The sequence below is a fragment of the Entelurus aequoreus genome, linkage group LG25, assembly GCF_033978785.1.
Source record: "Entelurus aequoreus isolate RoL-2023_Sb linkage group LG25, RoL_Eaeq_v1.1, whole genome shotgun sequence".
NCBI lineage: Eukaryota > Metazoa > Chordata > Actinopteri > Syngnathiformes > Syngnathidae > Entelurus > Entelurus aequoreus.
The window spans coordinates 40,553,799-40,569,513 of NC_084755.1; the positions used below are offsets into that span (position 1 = coordinate 40,553,799).

General features: G+C 30.7%; 1 protein-coding gene across 6 annotated transcripts in view; it reads left to right on the forward strand.

Annotated features, from left to right (window-relative positions):
* The first annotated feature begins 7,951 nt into the window (after positions 1-7,951).
* Positions 7,952-15,715, forward strand: part of LOC133642429 (nucleosome-remodeling factor subunit BPTF-like) — a 95,053-nt gene continuing 87,289 nt past the window's right edge. For all 6 annotated transcript variants that reach the window (XM_062036602.1, XM_062036605.1, XM_062036600.1 and 3 more), the window contains exons 1-2: positions 7,952-8,708; positions 12,010-12,826. In XM_062036602.1, the coding sequence (XP_061892586.1) occupies positions 8,198-8,708; positions 12,010-12,826 (1,328 nt within the window). In that variant the 5' untranslated portion in view covers positions 7,952-8,197. The remainder of the gene's footprint in view (positions 8,709-12,009; positions 12,827-15,715) is intronic.

Here is a 15,715-nt window from a genome sequence, read left to right on the forward strand (position 1 = left end):
TGAAAATATAAAATAACATCATACAACAATATGTGATATAATATAATATGACACAATACATCATATAACTTAATACAAAACAACTCATTACAATACAATATAAGATAATATATTATATATTTCACAATACTATCTAATATTTCATATAATATATGATACAATACAATAATAATATAATACAATATAACATTATATAATATTACACAATAATAAAATACTATAAAATATATCATATAATATATGATACAATAATATAATACAATACAGTACAAAATACTATAATATAATACAATATAATGTGTCATATAATGTAAAATAATATATGATAAATTGAATATAATACAATACATTACAATATAATGTAAAACAATATAATTTAATGTAATTTAATATAAAATAATATAATACAGTACAATAATATGATACAACATAATACAGTATAAAGTAATATATAACAAGATAATACAAAACAATATAGCAATAATATATAAATAATAATAAATGGGTTGTACTTGTATAGCGCTTTTCTACCTTCAAGGTACTCAAAGCGCTTTGACAGTATTTCCACATTTACCCATTCACACACACATTCACACACTGATGGCGGGAGCTGCCATGCAAGGCGCTAACCAGCAGCCATCAGAGGCAGAGGGTGAAGTGTCTTGCCCAAGGACACAACGGACGTGACTAGGAAGGTAGAAGGTGGGAATTGAACCCCAGTAACCAGCAACACTCCGATTGCTGGCACAGCCACTCTACCAACTTCGCCGCCGTATGATAAATTATATAATTTAATATAATACAATACATTACAATATAATTTCATGTAATTTAATATAAAATAATAGCGTTATGTCATATTACTTATTATTATTATATGTGATGTAATATAGCAGAATATAATGTGATATAATATATTATAATACACATTATAATCGTATTTTTAAAGCAGTCATTTTTTACATGAAGTAAATATCAGTTGATGTTTTTCAGACAACAATCGATTCTCTGACATGTAGTTCTACTGCCACCTGCTGGTCGTCTTCTGTATAATCATACATTGGAACTAGGAATACATTCAATGACAATAACATTTATTTTTCTACTGCTTGTTTAGTCATACTGATGAATTATTTTCTATAATATCCAACAATAATATACTGTAATATTGTCTGAATTGACACTATTTTGTGTTTGACATATATGCTATGCTAATATATTATTATTTGATCCAATCTATTATATGATTGATTGATTGATATATGATACAATTCACTATATTATATTGTACCTCATAATATATTACAGCATATATTATTTTTTATATTGTACTGTATTGACAATAATATAAAGATCATAAAAAATACAAATAAATTGGGTTTTATGATATATGATATGGTATAAAACAAAAATAAGAATTACAAATATGTCGTTTTACTCACTTTAATAAGGTTTCACCACTAGCAATTTTGTGTGACACAAAATAATACTAAAAAAGTCATTTTGTTCGCATTTTATGAAACAATAATGTTCAAAAATACAAATACATGTTCTTAATGTCATTTTAGTTAATAAAACAGTAAAAATGTTAAATAAATAAATTAAATAAAAGCACATTTTAATGCAATGATATATACTAATAAATACAAAATATGTTATTTTAATCATGACATAAAACAATTAGAATATTCAAAAAATATTGTTTTAGTCAATCATACAAAATAAAATATTATTTAATTAATTTTTTTAAAGTGTCATTTTATTGATATATTATACAAAATAATAATAGAAAAAATTATTAAATGTTCTTTCAGTAATTTTAATCATGTGACATAAAACAATAAGAATACTTAAAAGAACAAATAAATGTTACTTTAGTCCATTTAATTGTATATTATAAAATACAAATAATATTTTTGAAAAATGAAATATTCATTATATATATCATATCAAATGTTTTAAAAATGAATAAAATAAAAAAAAAGTTCAGTCATATTATTCATACACAATATACTTGACATCCAAGTTAATAAACAATAACAATATTAATCATATTAATGTTTGACATTTAATAACAGGCACATTTTATTTTAGTCTTTTTAATCATACGATATAAAACAATAACAATATAAACAAAATAAATATTTTAGTAATTTTTGTTATATCAATACAAATTTTTTAGAAAAATACTTGTTTTTTTGTCATTGTAATTATATTATATAAAACGAAACAATATTAATATTTAGAAAGTCAAATAGTCAAATAATTTTATTAAATTGACATAAAACAATGATAATATTCAAATGTACAAATACATTTTACTTTAGTCATTTAAATGATATTAAATCATACAAAACAATATCAATATTTACATAAATGTTTTTTAGTCATTGTAATATTATATTATAGAAAACAATATTTGAAATAACTATAACAATTCTTCTTATAGTCATTTTAATGACACGCTATAGAATAATAATAATGTTTAAAAACAATTATTTCAGTCTTATATTACAGGATATTTTAGAAAAATTTATAAAATAAATATTATTATTATTATTATTATATAGAACAATAATCATATTTTACCTTTTTTTTTTTCAAGATGGCGCCGCTGTAGTGGCTGCTGGTTACAGGAGCTCTTTGCTCTTGTGTCATATTTGTTTGAATAAATAAATGTTAGTTATATGATACAAGCCGTCAAATACATGTTTTTCAGTCATGTTAATATTATTTGATGTAAAACATTTTTAGAAAAATGCATAAAATAAATATTATTTCAGTCATTTTTATGATATGATACAAAACAATATCATTTTTAAAAACAAATATGTATTATTTCAGTCATTTTATTTATATTATATGATATCAAATATTTTAAAAACAAATACAAGTTCTTTCATTCATTTCAATGAGAACAGTAATAATATTTCAAAACAACTTATTTTAATGATATGATATAAAACATTACTATTTTTAATTATATGATATAAAACAAATGTTTTAAAAAATACATGTTTTTCAGTTGTTTCAATGATATGATATGACATAAAACAATACAATTTAAAAATAATAAAATACATGTCATTTTAATGTGATATATAACAATAATGCATAAAAACAAAAAAGTTATTTCAGTCATTTTGATGATATAATTTAAAACATTATTTTAATATGTGATATAAAACCATTTTTTTAAAATAATGAAATAAATGATATTTTAATATGACGGAAAATATTTAAAACATTTTATTTCAGTATTTTTACTTATATGATATAAAACACGAATGTATTTTTTTTAAATACATGTTTTTCAGTTGTTTCAATATATGATTAAAAAAAAGATGTTTTAAAAAAATGAATAAAATACATTTTATTTTAGTCATTTTAATGATGTGATATATAACAACAATGTTTAAAAACAAAAATGTTATTTCAGTCATTTTGATGATGTATGTAACATTAATTATTATAAAAAAAAATATTTTAAAAATGAATAAAATTAATGCCTTTTTAATATGACAAAAACATTTTTAAAACAGTTTATTTCAGTATTTTTAATTATATGCTATAAAACACAAATATTAAAAAAAGACATGGTTTTCAGTTGTTTTAATATTATATGATAAAAAATATGTTTTAAAATATGTTATAAAATAAATGTTATTTTAGTCATTTTAATGATGTGATGTATAACAATAATGTTTAAAAACAAAAATGTATTTCAGTCATTTTGATGATATATGTAACATTAATTATTATAAAACAATATTTAAAAAATAAAATAAAATAAATGCCATTTTAATATGACAAAGAAATATTTACATTTAATTTCAGTATTTTTACTTATATGATGTAAAACACAAATATGTTTTTCAGTTGTTTCAATGATATATGATATAAAACAATGTAATATATAATTAAAATGAATGCCTTTTTAATATGACAAAAAATATTTAAAGCAGTTTATTTCAGCATTTTTAATTATATGATATAAAACACAAATATTTAAAAAAAAACATGGTTTTCAGTTGTTTCAATATTATATGATAAAAAAAGATGTTTTAAATTTTTTTATAAAATAAATGTTATTTTAGTCATTTTAATGATGTGATGTATATGTTTAAAAACAAACATTTTATTTCAGTCATTTTGATGATATATGTAACATTAATTATTATAAAACAATATTTTAAAAACAATAATAAAATAAATGCCATTTTAATATGACAAATAAATATTTACATTTAATTTCAGTATTTTTACTTTTATGATATAAAACACGTTTTTCAGTTGTTTCAATGATATATAAAACAATGTAATATATAATTAAAATGAATGCCTTTTTAATATGACAAAAAATATTTAAAACAGTTTATTTCAGCATTTTTAATTATATGATGTAAAACACAAATATAAAAAAATACATGGTTTTCAGTTGTTTCAATATTATATGATAAAAAAAGATGTTTTAAATTTTTTTATAAAATAAATGTTATTTTAGTCATTTTAATGATGTGATGTATAACAATAATGTTTAAAAACAAACATTTTATTTCAGTCATTTTGATGATATATGTAACATTAATTATTATAAAACAATATTTAAAAAAATAAAATAAATGCCATTTTAATATGACAAATAAATATTTACATTTAATTTCAGTATTTTTACTTATATGATGTAAAACACAAATGTGTTTTTCAGTTGTTTCAATGATATATGATATAAAACAATGTAATATATAATTAAAATGAATGCCTTTTTAAAATGACAAAAAAATATTTTAAACAGTTTATTTCAGCATTTTTAATTATATGATAAAAAAACACAAATATTAAAAAAAACACATGGTTTTCAGTTGTTTCAATATTATATGATTAAAAAAAGATGTTTTAAAAATGTTTATAAAATAAATGTTATTTTAGTCATTTTAATGATGTGATGTATAACAATAATGTTTAAAAACAAACATTTTATTTCAGTCATTTTGATGATATATGTAACATTAATGATTATAAAACAATATTTTAAAAAAAATCATAAAATAAATGCCATTTTAATATGACACATAAATATTTACATTTATTTTCAGTATTTTTACTTATATGATACAAAACACATATGTTTTTCAGTTGTTTCAATGATATATCATATAAAACAATGTAATATATAATTAAAATGAATGCCTTTTTAATATGACAAAAAAAAATTTAAACAGTTTATTTCAGCATTTTTTAATTATATGATATAAAACACAAATATAAAAAAAATACATGGTTTTCAGTTGTTTCAAAATTATATGATAAAAAAATATGTTTTAAAATGTTTTATAAAATAAATGTTATTTTAGTCATTTTAATGATGTGATGTATAACAACAATGTTTAAAAACAAACATTTTATTTCAGTCATTTTGATGATATATGTAACATTAATTATTATAAAACAATATTTAAAAAATAATAATAAAATAAATGCCATTTTAATATGACAAATAAATATTTACATGTATGATTGATTGATTGATTGATTGAATTTCAGTATTTTTACTTATATGATATAAAACACATATGTTTTTCAGTTGTTTCAATGATATATCATATAAAACTATGTAATATATAATTAAAATTAATGCCTTTTTAATATGACAAAAAATATTTAAAATAGTTTATTTCAGCATTTTTAATTATATGATATAAAAGACAAATATTTTTTAAAAAAAACATGGTTTTCAGTTGTTTCAATATTATATGATAAAAAAAGATGTTTTGAATTTTTTTATAAAATATTATTTTAGTCATTTTAATGATGTGATGCATAACAATAATGTTTAAAAACAAACATTTTATTTCAGTCATTTTGATGATATATGTAACATTAATTATTATAAAACAATATTTTTTAAAAAATCATAAAATAAATGCCATTTTAATATGACACATAAATATTTACATTTAATTTAAGTATTTTTACTTGTATGATACAAAACACAAATGTTTTTCAGTTGTTTCAATGATATATCATATAAAACTATGTAATATATAATTAAAATTAATGCCTTTTTAATATGACAAAAAATATTAAAACAGTTTATTTCAGCATTTTTAATTATATGATATAAAAGACAAATATTTTTTAAAAAAATACATGGTTTTCAGTTGTTTCAATATTATATGATAAAAAAATATGTTTTACAACATTTTATAAAATAAAGGTTATTTTAGTCATTTTAATGATGTGATGTATAACAATAATGTTTAAAAACAAACATTTTATTTCAGTCATTTTGATGATATATGTAACATTAATTATTATAAAACAATATTTTTTAAAAAATCATAAAATAAATGCCATTTTAATATGACACATAAATATTTACATTTAATTTAAGTATTTTTACTTGTATGATACAAAACAAATGTTTTTCAGTTGTTTCAATGATATATCATATAAAACTATATAATATATAATTAAAATTAATGCCTTTTTAATATGACAAAAAATATTTAAAACAGTTTATTTCAGCATTTTTAATTATATGATATAAAAGACAATTTTTTTTTTAAATACATGGTTTTCAGTTGTTTCAATATTATATGATAAAAAAATATGTTTTAAAACATTTTATAAAATAAATGTTATTTTAGTCATTTTAATGATGTGATGTATAACAATAATGTTTAAAAACAAACATTTTATTTCAGTCATTTTGATGATATATGTAACATTACAATATTTAAAAAAATAAAATAAAATAAATGCCATTTTAATATGACAAAGAAATGTAAAACACAAATGTGTTTTTCAGTTGTTTCAATGATATATGATATAAAACAATGTAATATATAATTAAAATGAATGCCTTTTTAATATGACAAAAAATATTTAAAGCAGTTTATTTCAGCATTTTTAATTATATGATATAAAACACAAATATTTAAAAAAAAAAAGACATGGTTTTCAGTTGTTTCAATATTATATGATAAAAAAAGATGTTTTAAAAAAAATTATAAAATAAATGTTATTTTAGTCATTTTAATGATGTGATGTACAACAATAATGTTTAAAAACAAACATTTTATTTCAGTCATTTTGATGATACATGTAACATTAATTATTATAAAACAATATTTAAAAAATAATAATAAAATAAATGCCATTTTAATATGACAAATAAATATTTACATTTAATTTCAGTATTTTTACTTATATGATATAAAACACAAATATGTTTTTCAGTTGTTTCAATGATATATCATATAAAACTATGTAATATATAATTAAAATGAATGCCTTTTTAATATGACAAAAAATATTTAAAACAGTTTATTTCAGCATTTTTGATTATATGATATAAAACACAAAAAAAATATTTTTAAATACATGGTTTTCAGTTGTTACAATATTATATCCATCCATCCATCCATTTACTACCGCTTATTCCCTTCGGGGTCGCGGGGGCGCTGGAACCTAAAAAAAATATGTTTTAAAAGATTTTATAAAATAAATGTTATTTTAGTCATTTTAATGATGTGATGTATAACAATAATGTTTAAAAACAAACATTTTATTTCAGTCATTTTGATGATATATGTAACATTAATGATTATAAAACAATATTTAAAAAAAATCATAAAATAAATGCCATTTTAATATGACACATAAATATTTACATTTAATTTCAGTATTTTTTACTTATATGATACAAAACACAAATGTTTTTCAGTTGTTTCAATGATATATCATATAAAACAATACGATATAAAATAATAATACAATAAATGTCATTTTAATGATGTGCTATGGAGCTTAATAACGTCTTAAAAAAACCAAAATGCTTTTCAATGATGTAATATTAAAAAACAACAACAATATTAACATGAGAAATAAATATTTATTATGTTTGAAGTCATTGTTGCCATTTGGCGGCTCGCAGCGCACCACGTGACCACCGCGCACAGGCCTTGTGTTTGTGCAGCCAGAGAGACACAGAAGAAAAATGGCGGCTCTCGGCGAACCAAAACGGGGCGCCGGGCTAACGTTGTGAGCTTCCACTCCCGAAAATACAGCAGGGGGGCCGCGGGTGTGGATGATCGGCGTCACCCCCGACCGCTCCGGCATCGCGGGGGGACTGCTTCGGTGCGCTAAGCGGACTTGATCGTCGGGCTCGGGAGAAGACTCGACTTGGCCGAGAATGAGAGGCAAAAGAGGCAGGCCGCCCAAACCGCCGCCGACCGACGACACCACGGCCACTACTCGGGGCCTGAGGCCGCGGAGGAACATCAAGCCCCGCGTACGCGACAGCGGGGACGAAGACGCGGAGAGCCCGGTGCGGGAAGCGGCCAAGCCCAGCAGGAAAAGGAAGCGAGGCTCCGTGGTAGCGAGGCGGGGGAGAGGACGAGGCAGAGGCGGCCGCGGAGGACGAGGCGGCGGCGGAGGCGGCGGCCGCGGAGGGAGGAGGGCGCCCGGGTACAACAAGGCGGTGGTCTACGACGACCATGAGAGCGACGAGGACGACGACGCAGTCAGTCTGAGGTCGGAGGAGGAGGAGGACGAGCCGGCCGAGGAGGAGGAAGCTCCGTCCGAGGACGAGGCCCTGAAGGCGGACTCGGACTGCCTGGATGATGTGCTGGAGGACGGGGAGGATGCTAGCGACTGTACGGACTCCAGCTTCCGCAGTCACAGCACGCACGCCAGCACTCCCGGTAACCGCTTCACTTTTCTACCGACTATTCAAAATGGTCAATGCCGACTTTGTATGAAGACAGGCCGCAGGTGGAAGTGGAGGTGGAGGTGGATGCTAGCGTTAGCTTAGCTTCCTTCCCGAGTCTGATACTGATACTGATACGAGTGTGATACTGGCAACATCTGCACTCTCAGCTTCATGCTAACTAGCATCTTGCGCACATGTCCAACTTTACTCTACCTTTTTCACTAGTGCTGTACTTTTACACCAACCTTTTTCACTAGTGCTGTACTTTTACACCAACCTTTTTCACTAGTGCCGAAATGTACCTCGCTAGCTTGCCACTTTATCTCCGCTACTACGTTAGCTTCCAGCTTTGTTGTGACACCCCCAAACTAGTGAGTTTCATTGATTGATTGATTGATTGAAACTTTTATTAGTAGCTTGCACAGTACAGTACATATTCCGTACAATTGACCACTAAATGGTAACACCCCAATAAGTTTTTCAACTTGTTTAAGTCGGGGTCCACTTAAATCAATTCATGATACAAATATATACTATCATCATAATGCAGTCATCACACAAGATAATCATCAGAGTATATACATTGAATTATTTACATTATTTACAATCCGGGGGGTGGGATGTGGAGGGTTTGGTTGATATCAGCACTTCAGTCATCAACAATTATATCATCAGAGAAATGGACATTGAAACAGTGTAGGTGTGACTTGGTAGGATATGTACAGCGAGCAGAGAACAGAGTGAGTTCAGATAGCATAAGAACAAGTATATACATTAGAAATACATTTGAATATTTACATTTGGTTATTTACAATCCGGGGAGGTGGGATGTGGAAGGGGGAGGGTGTTAGTCAAGGGTTGAAGTTGCCTGGAGGTGTTGTTTTAGTGCGCTTTTGAAGGAGGATAGAGATGCACTTAAAGACTAATCAGAGTTGATACTTTTATGGATATCATTTCTTAACAAGTTGAGTCCTAGGGAGCATACTTGCCAACCTTGACACCTCAGAATTAGGGAGATATTCAAAAGGCCCGCTGGGGGGAGGTGTGTATATATATATATTTATATATACCGACCGTATTTTTCGGAGTATAAGTCGCACCGGCCGAAAATGCATAATAAAGAAGGAAAAAAACACATAAGTCGCACTGGAGTATAAGTCGCATTTTTTGGGGAAATGTATTTGATAAAAGCCAACAGCAAGAATAGACATTTTGAAAGGCAATTTAAAATGTCTAAAGAATAGTGAACAACAGGCTGAATAAGTGTACGTTATATGAGGCATAAATAACCAACTGGTATGTTAACGTAACATATTATGGTAAGAGTCGTTCAAATAACTATAACATATAGAACATGCTATACGTTTACCAAACAATCTGTCACTCCTAATCGCTAAATCCCATGAAATCTTATACATCTAGTCTCTTACGTCAATGACATCAATAATAATATTTGATATTTTACGCTAATGTGTTCATCATTTCACACATAAGTCGCTCCTGAGTATAAGTCGCACCCCCGGCCATACTATGAAAACAACTGCGACTTATAGTCAGAAAAATACGGTATATATATATATATATATATATATATATATATATATATATATATATATATATATATATGTATATATATATATATATATATATATATATATATATATATATATATATATATATATATATATATATATATATATATATATGTATATATATATATATGTTCTACATGCAACAATCCGGTTCAGAAAATATTGACTTTGATTGCACAAAATCCTTGAAATTGTCAGTACTGGGACCAACCGGAGTGGACGCCATGTTTGCTTCTGTAAACACTGCAGTCCACGCGCATAAAGGTCAGCTTGCATTTACATTAGAAATCACTTTTTTGTGGACTTTTTGTATGCAACCACGTAAAAAGATCGGATTTGACAAACAAAACTACGAATGGCCTAAATCGCTTTCCAAAAACCGCTAACTGTAAGCTGTACTGACTGGAAAACATGGAAAGTGTTAGCCCACATTTCAAGTTGTTTGTACACAGCTAGCTTGACAGCGTATGTCGGTGTATTTACAAACGACATGCATCATGATCAATATCCTAGTGACTCGCTCGATGGACGGTTGGTTATCTGTTTGGTCCAGCTGGCCGGGGATTTTTCCAGTTGATTTTGGGTAGGTGGAAAAAAAATGTCCACCGCTGCACAAACACCTCGTCTTTCATTGTGATGCAGTTTCTTTGAGCAGTGTCTTCCTCGCCGGATGCAAAAATGACAACACCGTGTGCCACTCAGCGCGGCAGAGCCACTCCTTTTCTGTCAGCGTAGTTTGGCTCCGAGCGTCACATTTACAACGAACCGCGAGTCTGCTGCGACGTTTCACCCTCTCTTCACGCTCGCTCGACTTCTATAGCCAACAGTTCGTCCTCGGTATATTCAGGTACAAAAAAAAAAAGTTTGTGAATCACCATTTGTCCAAAAATTGTTTGTGTATTACGAAGTCGGCCATGCAAACACACACGTTTGTTGCAGGAAGCAGGAACTCAACACGTTTGTTGCAGGAAGTAGCAAGTGCGCTGCCATATTTGTAATTGTTGCTGCTTATTATACTTTGTTGAGAATTCTTAAAGTGTCTCTGGAATTTTATTGACTTTTTCTTCACTAAAAAGGACTAGCAACAAACGTAGAATATTTTTCTGATGTTATTATAGACTGTACTGGTGTTTAGAGACTACTTCTATCTCTCGATGACCCCGACAAAAAAGCTGCAGCGGGCATGACTCTGTATTGGTGGTGATGTCCGGTTTTATGTCCGTGCAGTTTTGATTCCACATTTATTTTTCCCACGATGTCAAACACACCATCCGTGCCTGAAAGACTGAGGAAGTGTTGTTGTGTGTCCGAGGAAGCACGGAGACCAAAGTGTTTGCACGGGATGTACAACCTGTTGGAATTGGGCTGGTTTTTAGCAAAAGATTGGCAATGAAAGTTCAAAATGGCGCGATTTAAACATTTTATTTTGTTTTTGCGTAAAATGAACTGTTTTTTTTACAAGTGTGGCAGCTTTGATTTTGCTGTGGCAATTTTTTTTGGGGGGGCGGCAGTACAACGGCTGTTCAAACAAAACAGAAGTCATGGTCATGGACCCACTAGCTGCGGAAGCTAGCTCTCCAATCAGCTAAACAGTCTTAATAACTCCACGGTGACGTTTCAGCGTATTTACCTAAACTGAAACAATGCATTATTGTTACAGGAAAGAGCCGAGTGATTTACTAACACTGTGCCCCCCCACAGGGAAGAAAAAGCCCCCCCGACCTCGCACCCCCATCCTGGAGGAGAAGAACGTTCCCCCTCTGGAGCTGCCAGAGTGTTCCGAGGACCTCCTGCTGCCGAGCGAAGAACTGCTCAACGCCACGTCCGTCTACGAGGTGCTGAGCAACTTCAGCACGGTGCTGCGCCTCTCGCCCTTCCGCTTCGAGGACTTCTGCGCGGCGCTGGTGGGCCAGGAGCAGTGCACTTTACTCGCCGAGACGCACATTTCTCTCCTGAAGGCCATCCTGCGCGAGGAGGACTCCTCCAACACCACCTTCGGCCCCGCCGACCTCAAGGACAGCGTCAACTCCACCCTGTACTTCATCGACGGCATGACGTGGGCCGAGGTGCTGCGCGCCTACTGCGAGAGCGACACGGAGTACCACCACGTCCTCAAGTACCAGGAGGCGGACGATTACCCCTTTGGCTCGGTGGAGGGTAAAATCAAGGTGCTTCAGTTCTTGGTCGACCAGTTCCTGACCACCAACATCGCTCGCGAGGAGCTGATGTCCGACGGCGTCATGCAGTACGACGACCACTGCCGCGTCTGCCACCGGCTGGGCGACCTGCTCTGCTGCGAGACCTGCTCGGCGGTCTACCACTTGGAGTGTGTCAAGCCGCCGCTGGAGGAAGTCCCGGAAGACGAGTGGCAGTGTGAGATCTGCGCGGCGCACCGAGTACCCGGAGTTACGGACTGCGTGACGGACGCGCAGAAGAACCGGCCTTACATACGCCAGGTGCCCATCGGATACGACCGCCACCAGAGGAAGTACTGGTTCCTGAGCAGAAGGATTATTGTGTAAGTCCAGATCCTTCCTGTGTCCCGAAAACTAGGGATGTTCTAATCTTCCGTGAGTAAGACCAACCGATACATGTGTGAACATCTTTCAGTTTAGTCAGGTGAGTGCCATTGACTTTCAAAATACCAGGACTCCAATTTAACCACGGGAACTGCCGCCACCGCCCTCGCCACGTGCCGTAATTAGGGATGTCCGATAATGGCTTTTTGCCGATATTCCGATATTGTCCAACTCTTTAATTACCGATACTGATATCAACCGATATCAACCGATATATGCAGTGGTGGAATTAACACATTATTATGCCTAATTTGGACAACCAGGTATGGTGAAGATAAGGTACTTTTTAAAAAAATAAAATAAAATAAGATAACTAAATTAAAAACATTTTCTTGAATAAAAAAGAAAGTAAAACAATATAAAAACAGTTACATAGAAACTAGTAATTAATGAAAATGAGTCAAATGAAGTGTTAAAGGTTAGTACTATTAGTGGAGCAGCAGCACGCACAATCATGTGTGCTTACGGACTGTATCCCTTGCAGACTGTATTGATATATATTGATATATAACGTAGGAAGCTTGCAGACTGTATTGATATATATTGATATATAATGTAGGAACCTTGCAGACTGTATTGATATATATTGATATATAATGTAGGAACCTTGCAGACTGTATTGATATATATTGATATATAATGTAGGAACCTTGTAGACTGTATTGATATATATTGATAATGTAGGAAGCTTGCAGACTGTATTGATATATATTGATAATGTAGGAACCTTGCAGACTGTATTGATATATATTGATAATGTAGGAACCTTGCAGACTGTATTGATATATATTGATATATAATGTAGGAACCTTGCAGACTGTATTGATATATATTGATATATAATGTAGGAACCTTGCAGACTGTATTGATATATATTGATATATAATGTAGGAACCTTGCAGACTGTATTGATATATATTGATATAATGTAGGAACCTTGCAGACTGTATTGATATATATTGATATATAACGTAGGAACCTTGCAGACTGTATTGATATATATTGATAATGTAGGAACCTTGCAGACTGTATTGATATATATTGATAATGTAGGAACCTTGCAGACTGTATTGATATATATTGATATATAATGTAGGAACCTTGCAGACTGTATTAATATATTGATATATAATGTAGGAACCTTGCAGACTGTATTGATATATATTGATATATAACGTAGGAACCTTGCAGACTGTATTGATATATATTGATATATAATGTAGGAACCTTGCAGACTGTATTGATATATATTGATATATAATGTAGGAACCTTGCAGACTGTATTGATATATATTGATATATAATGTAGGAACCTTGCAGACTGTATTGATATATAATGTGGGAACCTTGCAGACTGTATTGATATATATTGATATATAATGTAGGAACCAGAATATTGATAACAGAAAGAAATGGGGGGAGGGAGGTTTTTTGGGTTGGTGCACTAATTGTAAGTGTATCTTGTGTTTTTTATGTTGATTTAATAAAAAAAAAACGATACAGATAATTAAAAAAACGATACCGATAATTTCCGATATTACATTTTATCGCATTTATCGGCCGATAATATCGGCCGATAAACATCCCTAGCCGTAATGCTCTAAAAAATTGACCAACATCTGCGGCAAGAACATGCCGTGACCGGCCTTGACTTTTGACTTGTTAATAGACGAGGGATGTAACAATAAACGGTATAATGATAATTTGCGATAAAATTCCCGACGGTTAGTAACACCGTCTAATTTTTTAATTACAGAAAACCTGTCATTTATTAATGCATTTTAGGCAACAGGAAGTCAGGCGCATGTGCACAAGCGTCGTTTGGCTTGATCATCATGGCAGACTAACTGCACAGACTTTGCTCCGGAGATTTCCCCTCAGAATAAACGGAGCCAAGCGCTTGGTTGAACCTCATTTTCCCTCGCTTCCCACCGTGCATTTAAAAGCGCACTGCTGTGTTTAGATGGAGACCGGTGTGGACAATATTGTCCCCACACTAAAAGTATACAGCGAAGGAGAAAACTATTTTATTTTCTCAATAAAGCGTTCATCAGCTGCTGTGACTGAGAGTTAATGAGGTGAGGAAACGTGCAGCAGGTGATGTGTCGTGAACGTTGTCACAACTTGTTTATAACGTCTTTACTTCACTCCTCCTTTATTTGACTGCAAACTGTATCAGTGTTCAAATAACATTAATACTAGCTAAAAGGTTTTGTCATCTCATATAACTGAACAAAGGCTGTGAAGTTTGTGTATTCGGATGTGGAGGGATCACTCCTCTTTATTTTTGTTGGCCAAACTGTTGCACTGAACCAAGAGAAGAACAAAGCTTGTTTATTTGACTTCATCTTCATTAGCCAAACTGTTTTGTGTTTTATTTTGGTATCAAAAAGTAAACACCATGTTTTTTTTACATGACAAAGTTAACACTTCAAAAACCATTCATGTGACATAGCACGTTGTTAATGTGTTATTATGTATAGTTAATTCCTGCATGACATATTTCTGCTCAAACTCTTAATGGATCTGTCCCGATACAGCATGGGTGTCAAACTCTGGCCCGCGGGCCAATTTCACTTGGCCCTTGAGGCGATATCAAATTAACACTAGAGCTGACCCGCCGATTATATTCAGCGGCGGTACACCGCATTCACCGCTAATTCTCATACTTGCCAACCCTCCCGGGAGAGCAGCAGATTTCAGTGCCCGTCCCGAAAATCGACACATTCGCTTTTCATCCAGTCCAACGTGTGCTGGCCCAGTCACATAATATGTGCGGCTTCTGAACGCGCACACAAGCGAATGCAACGCATACTTGATCAACAGCG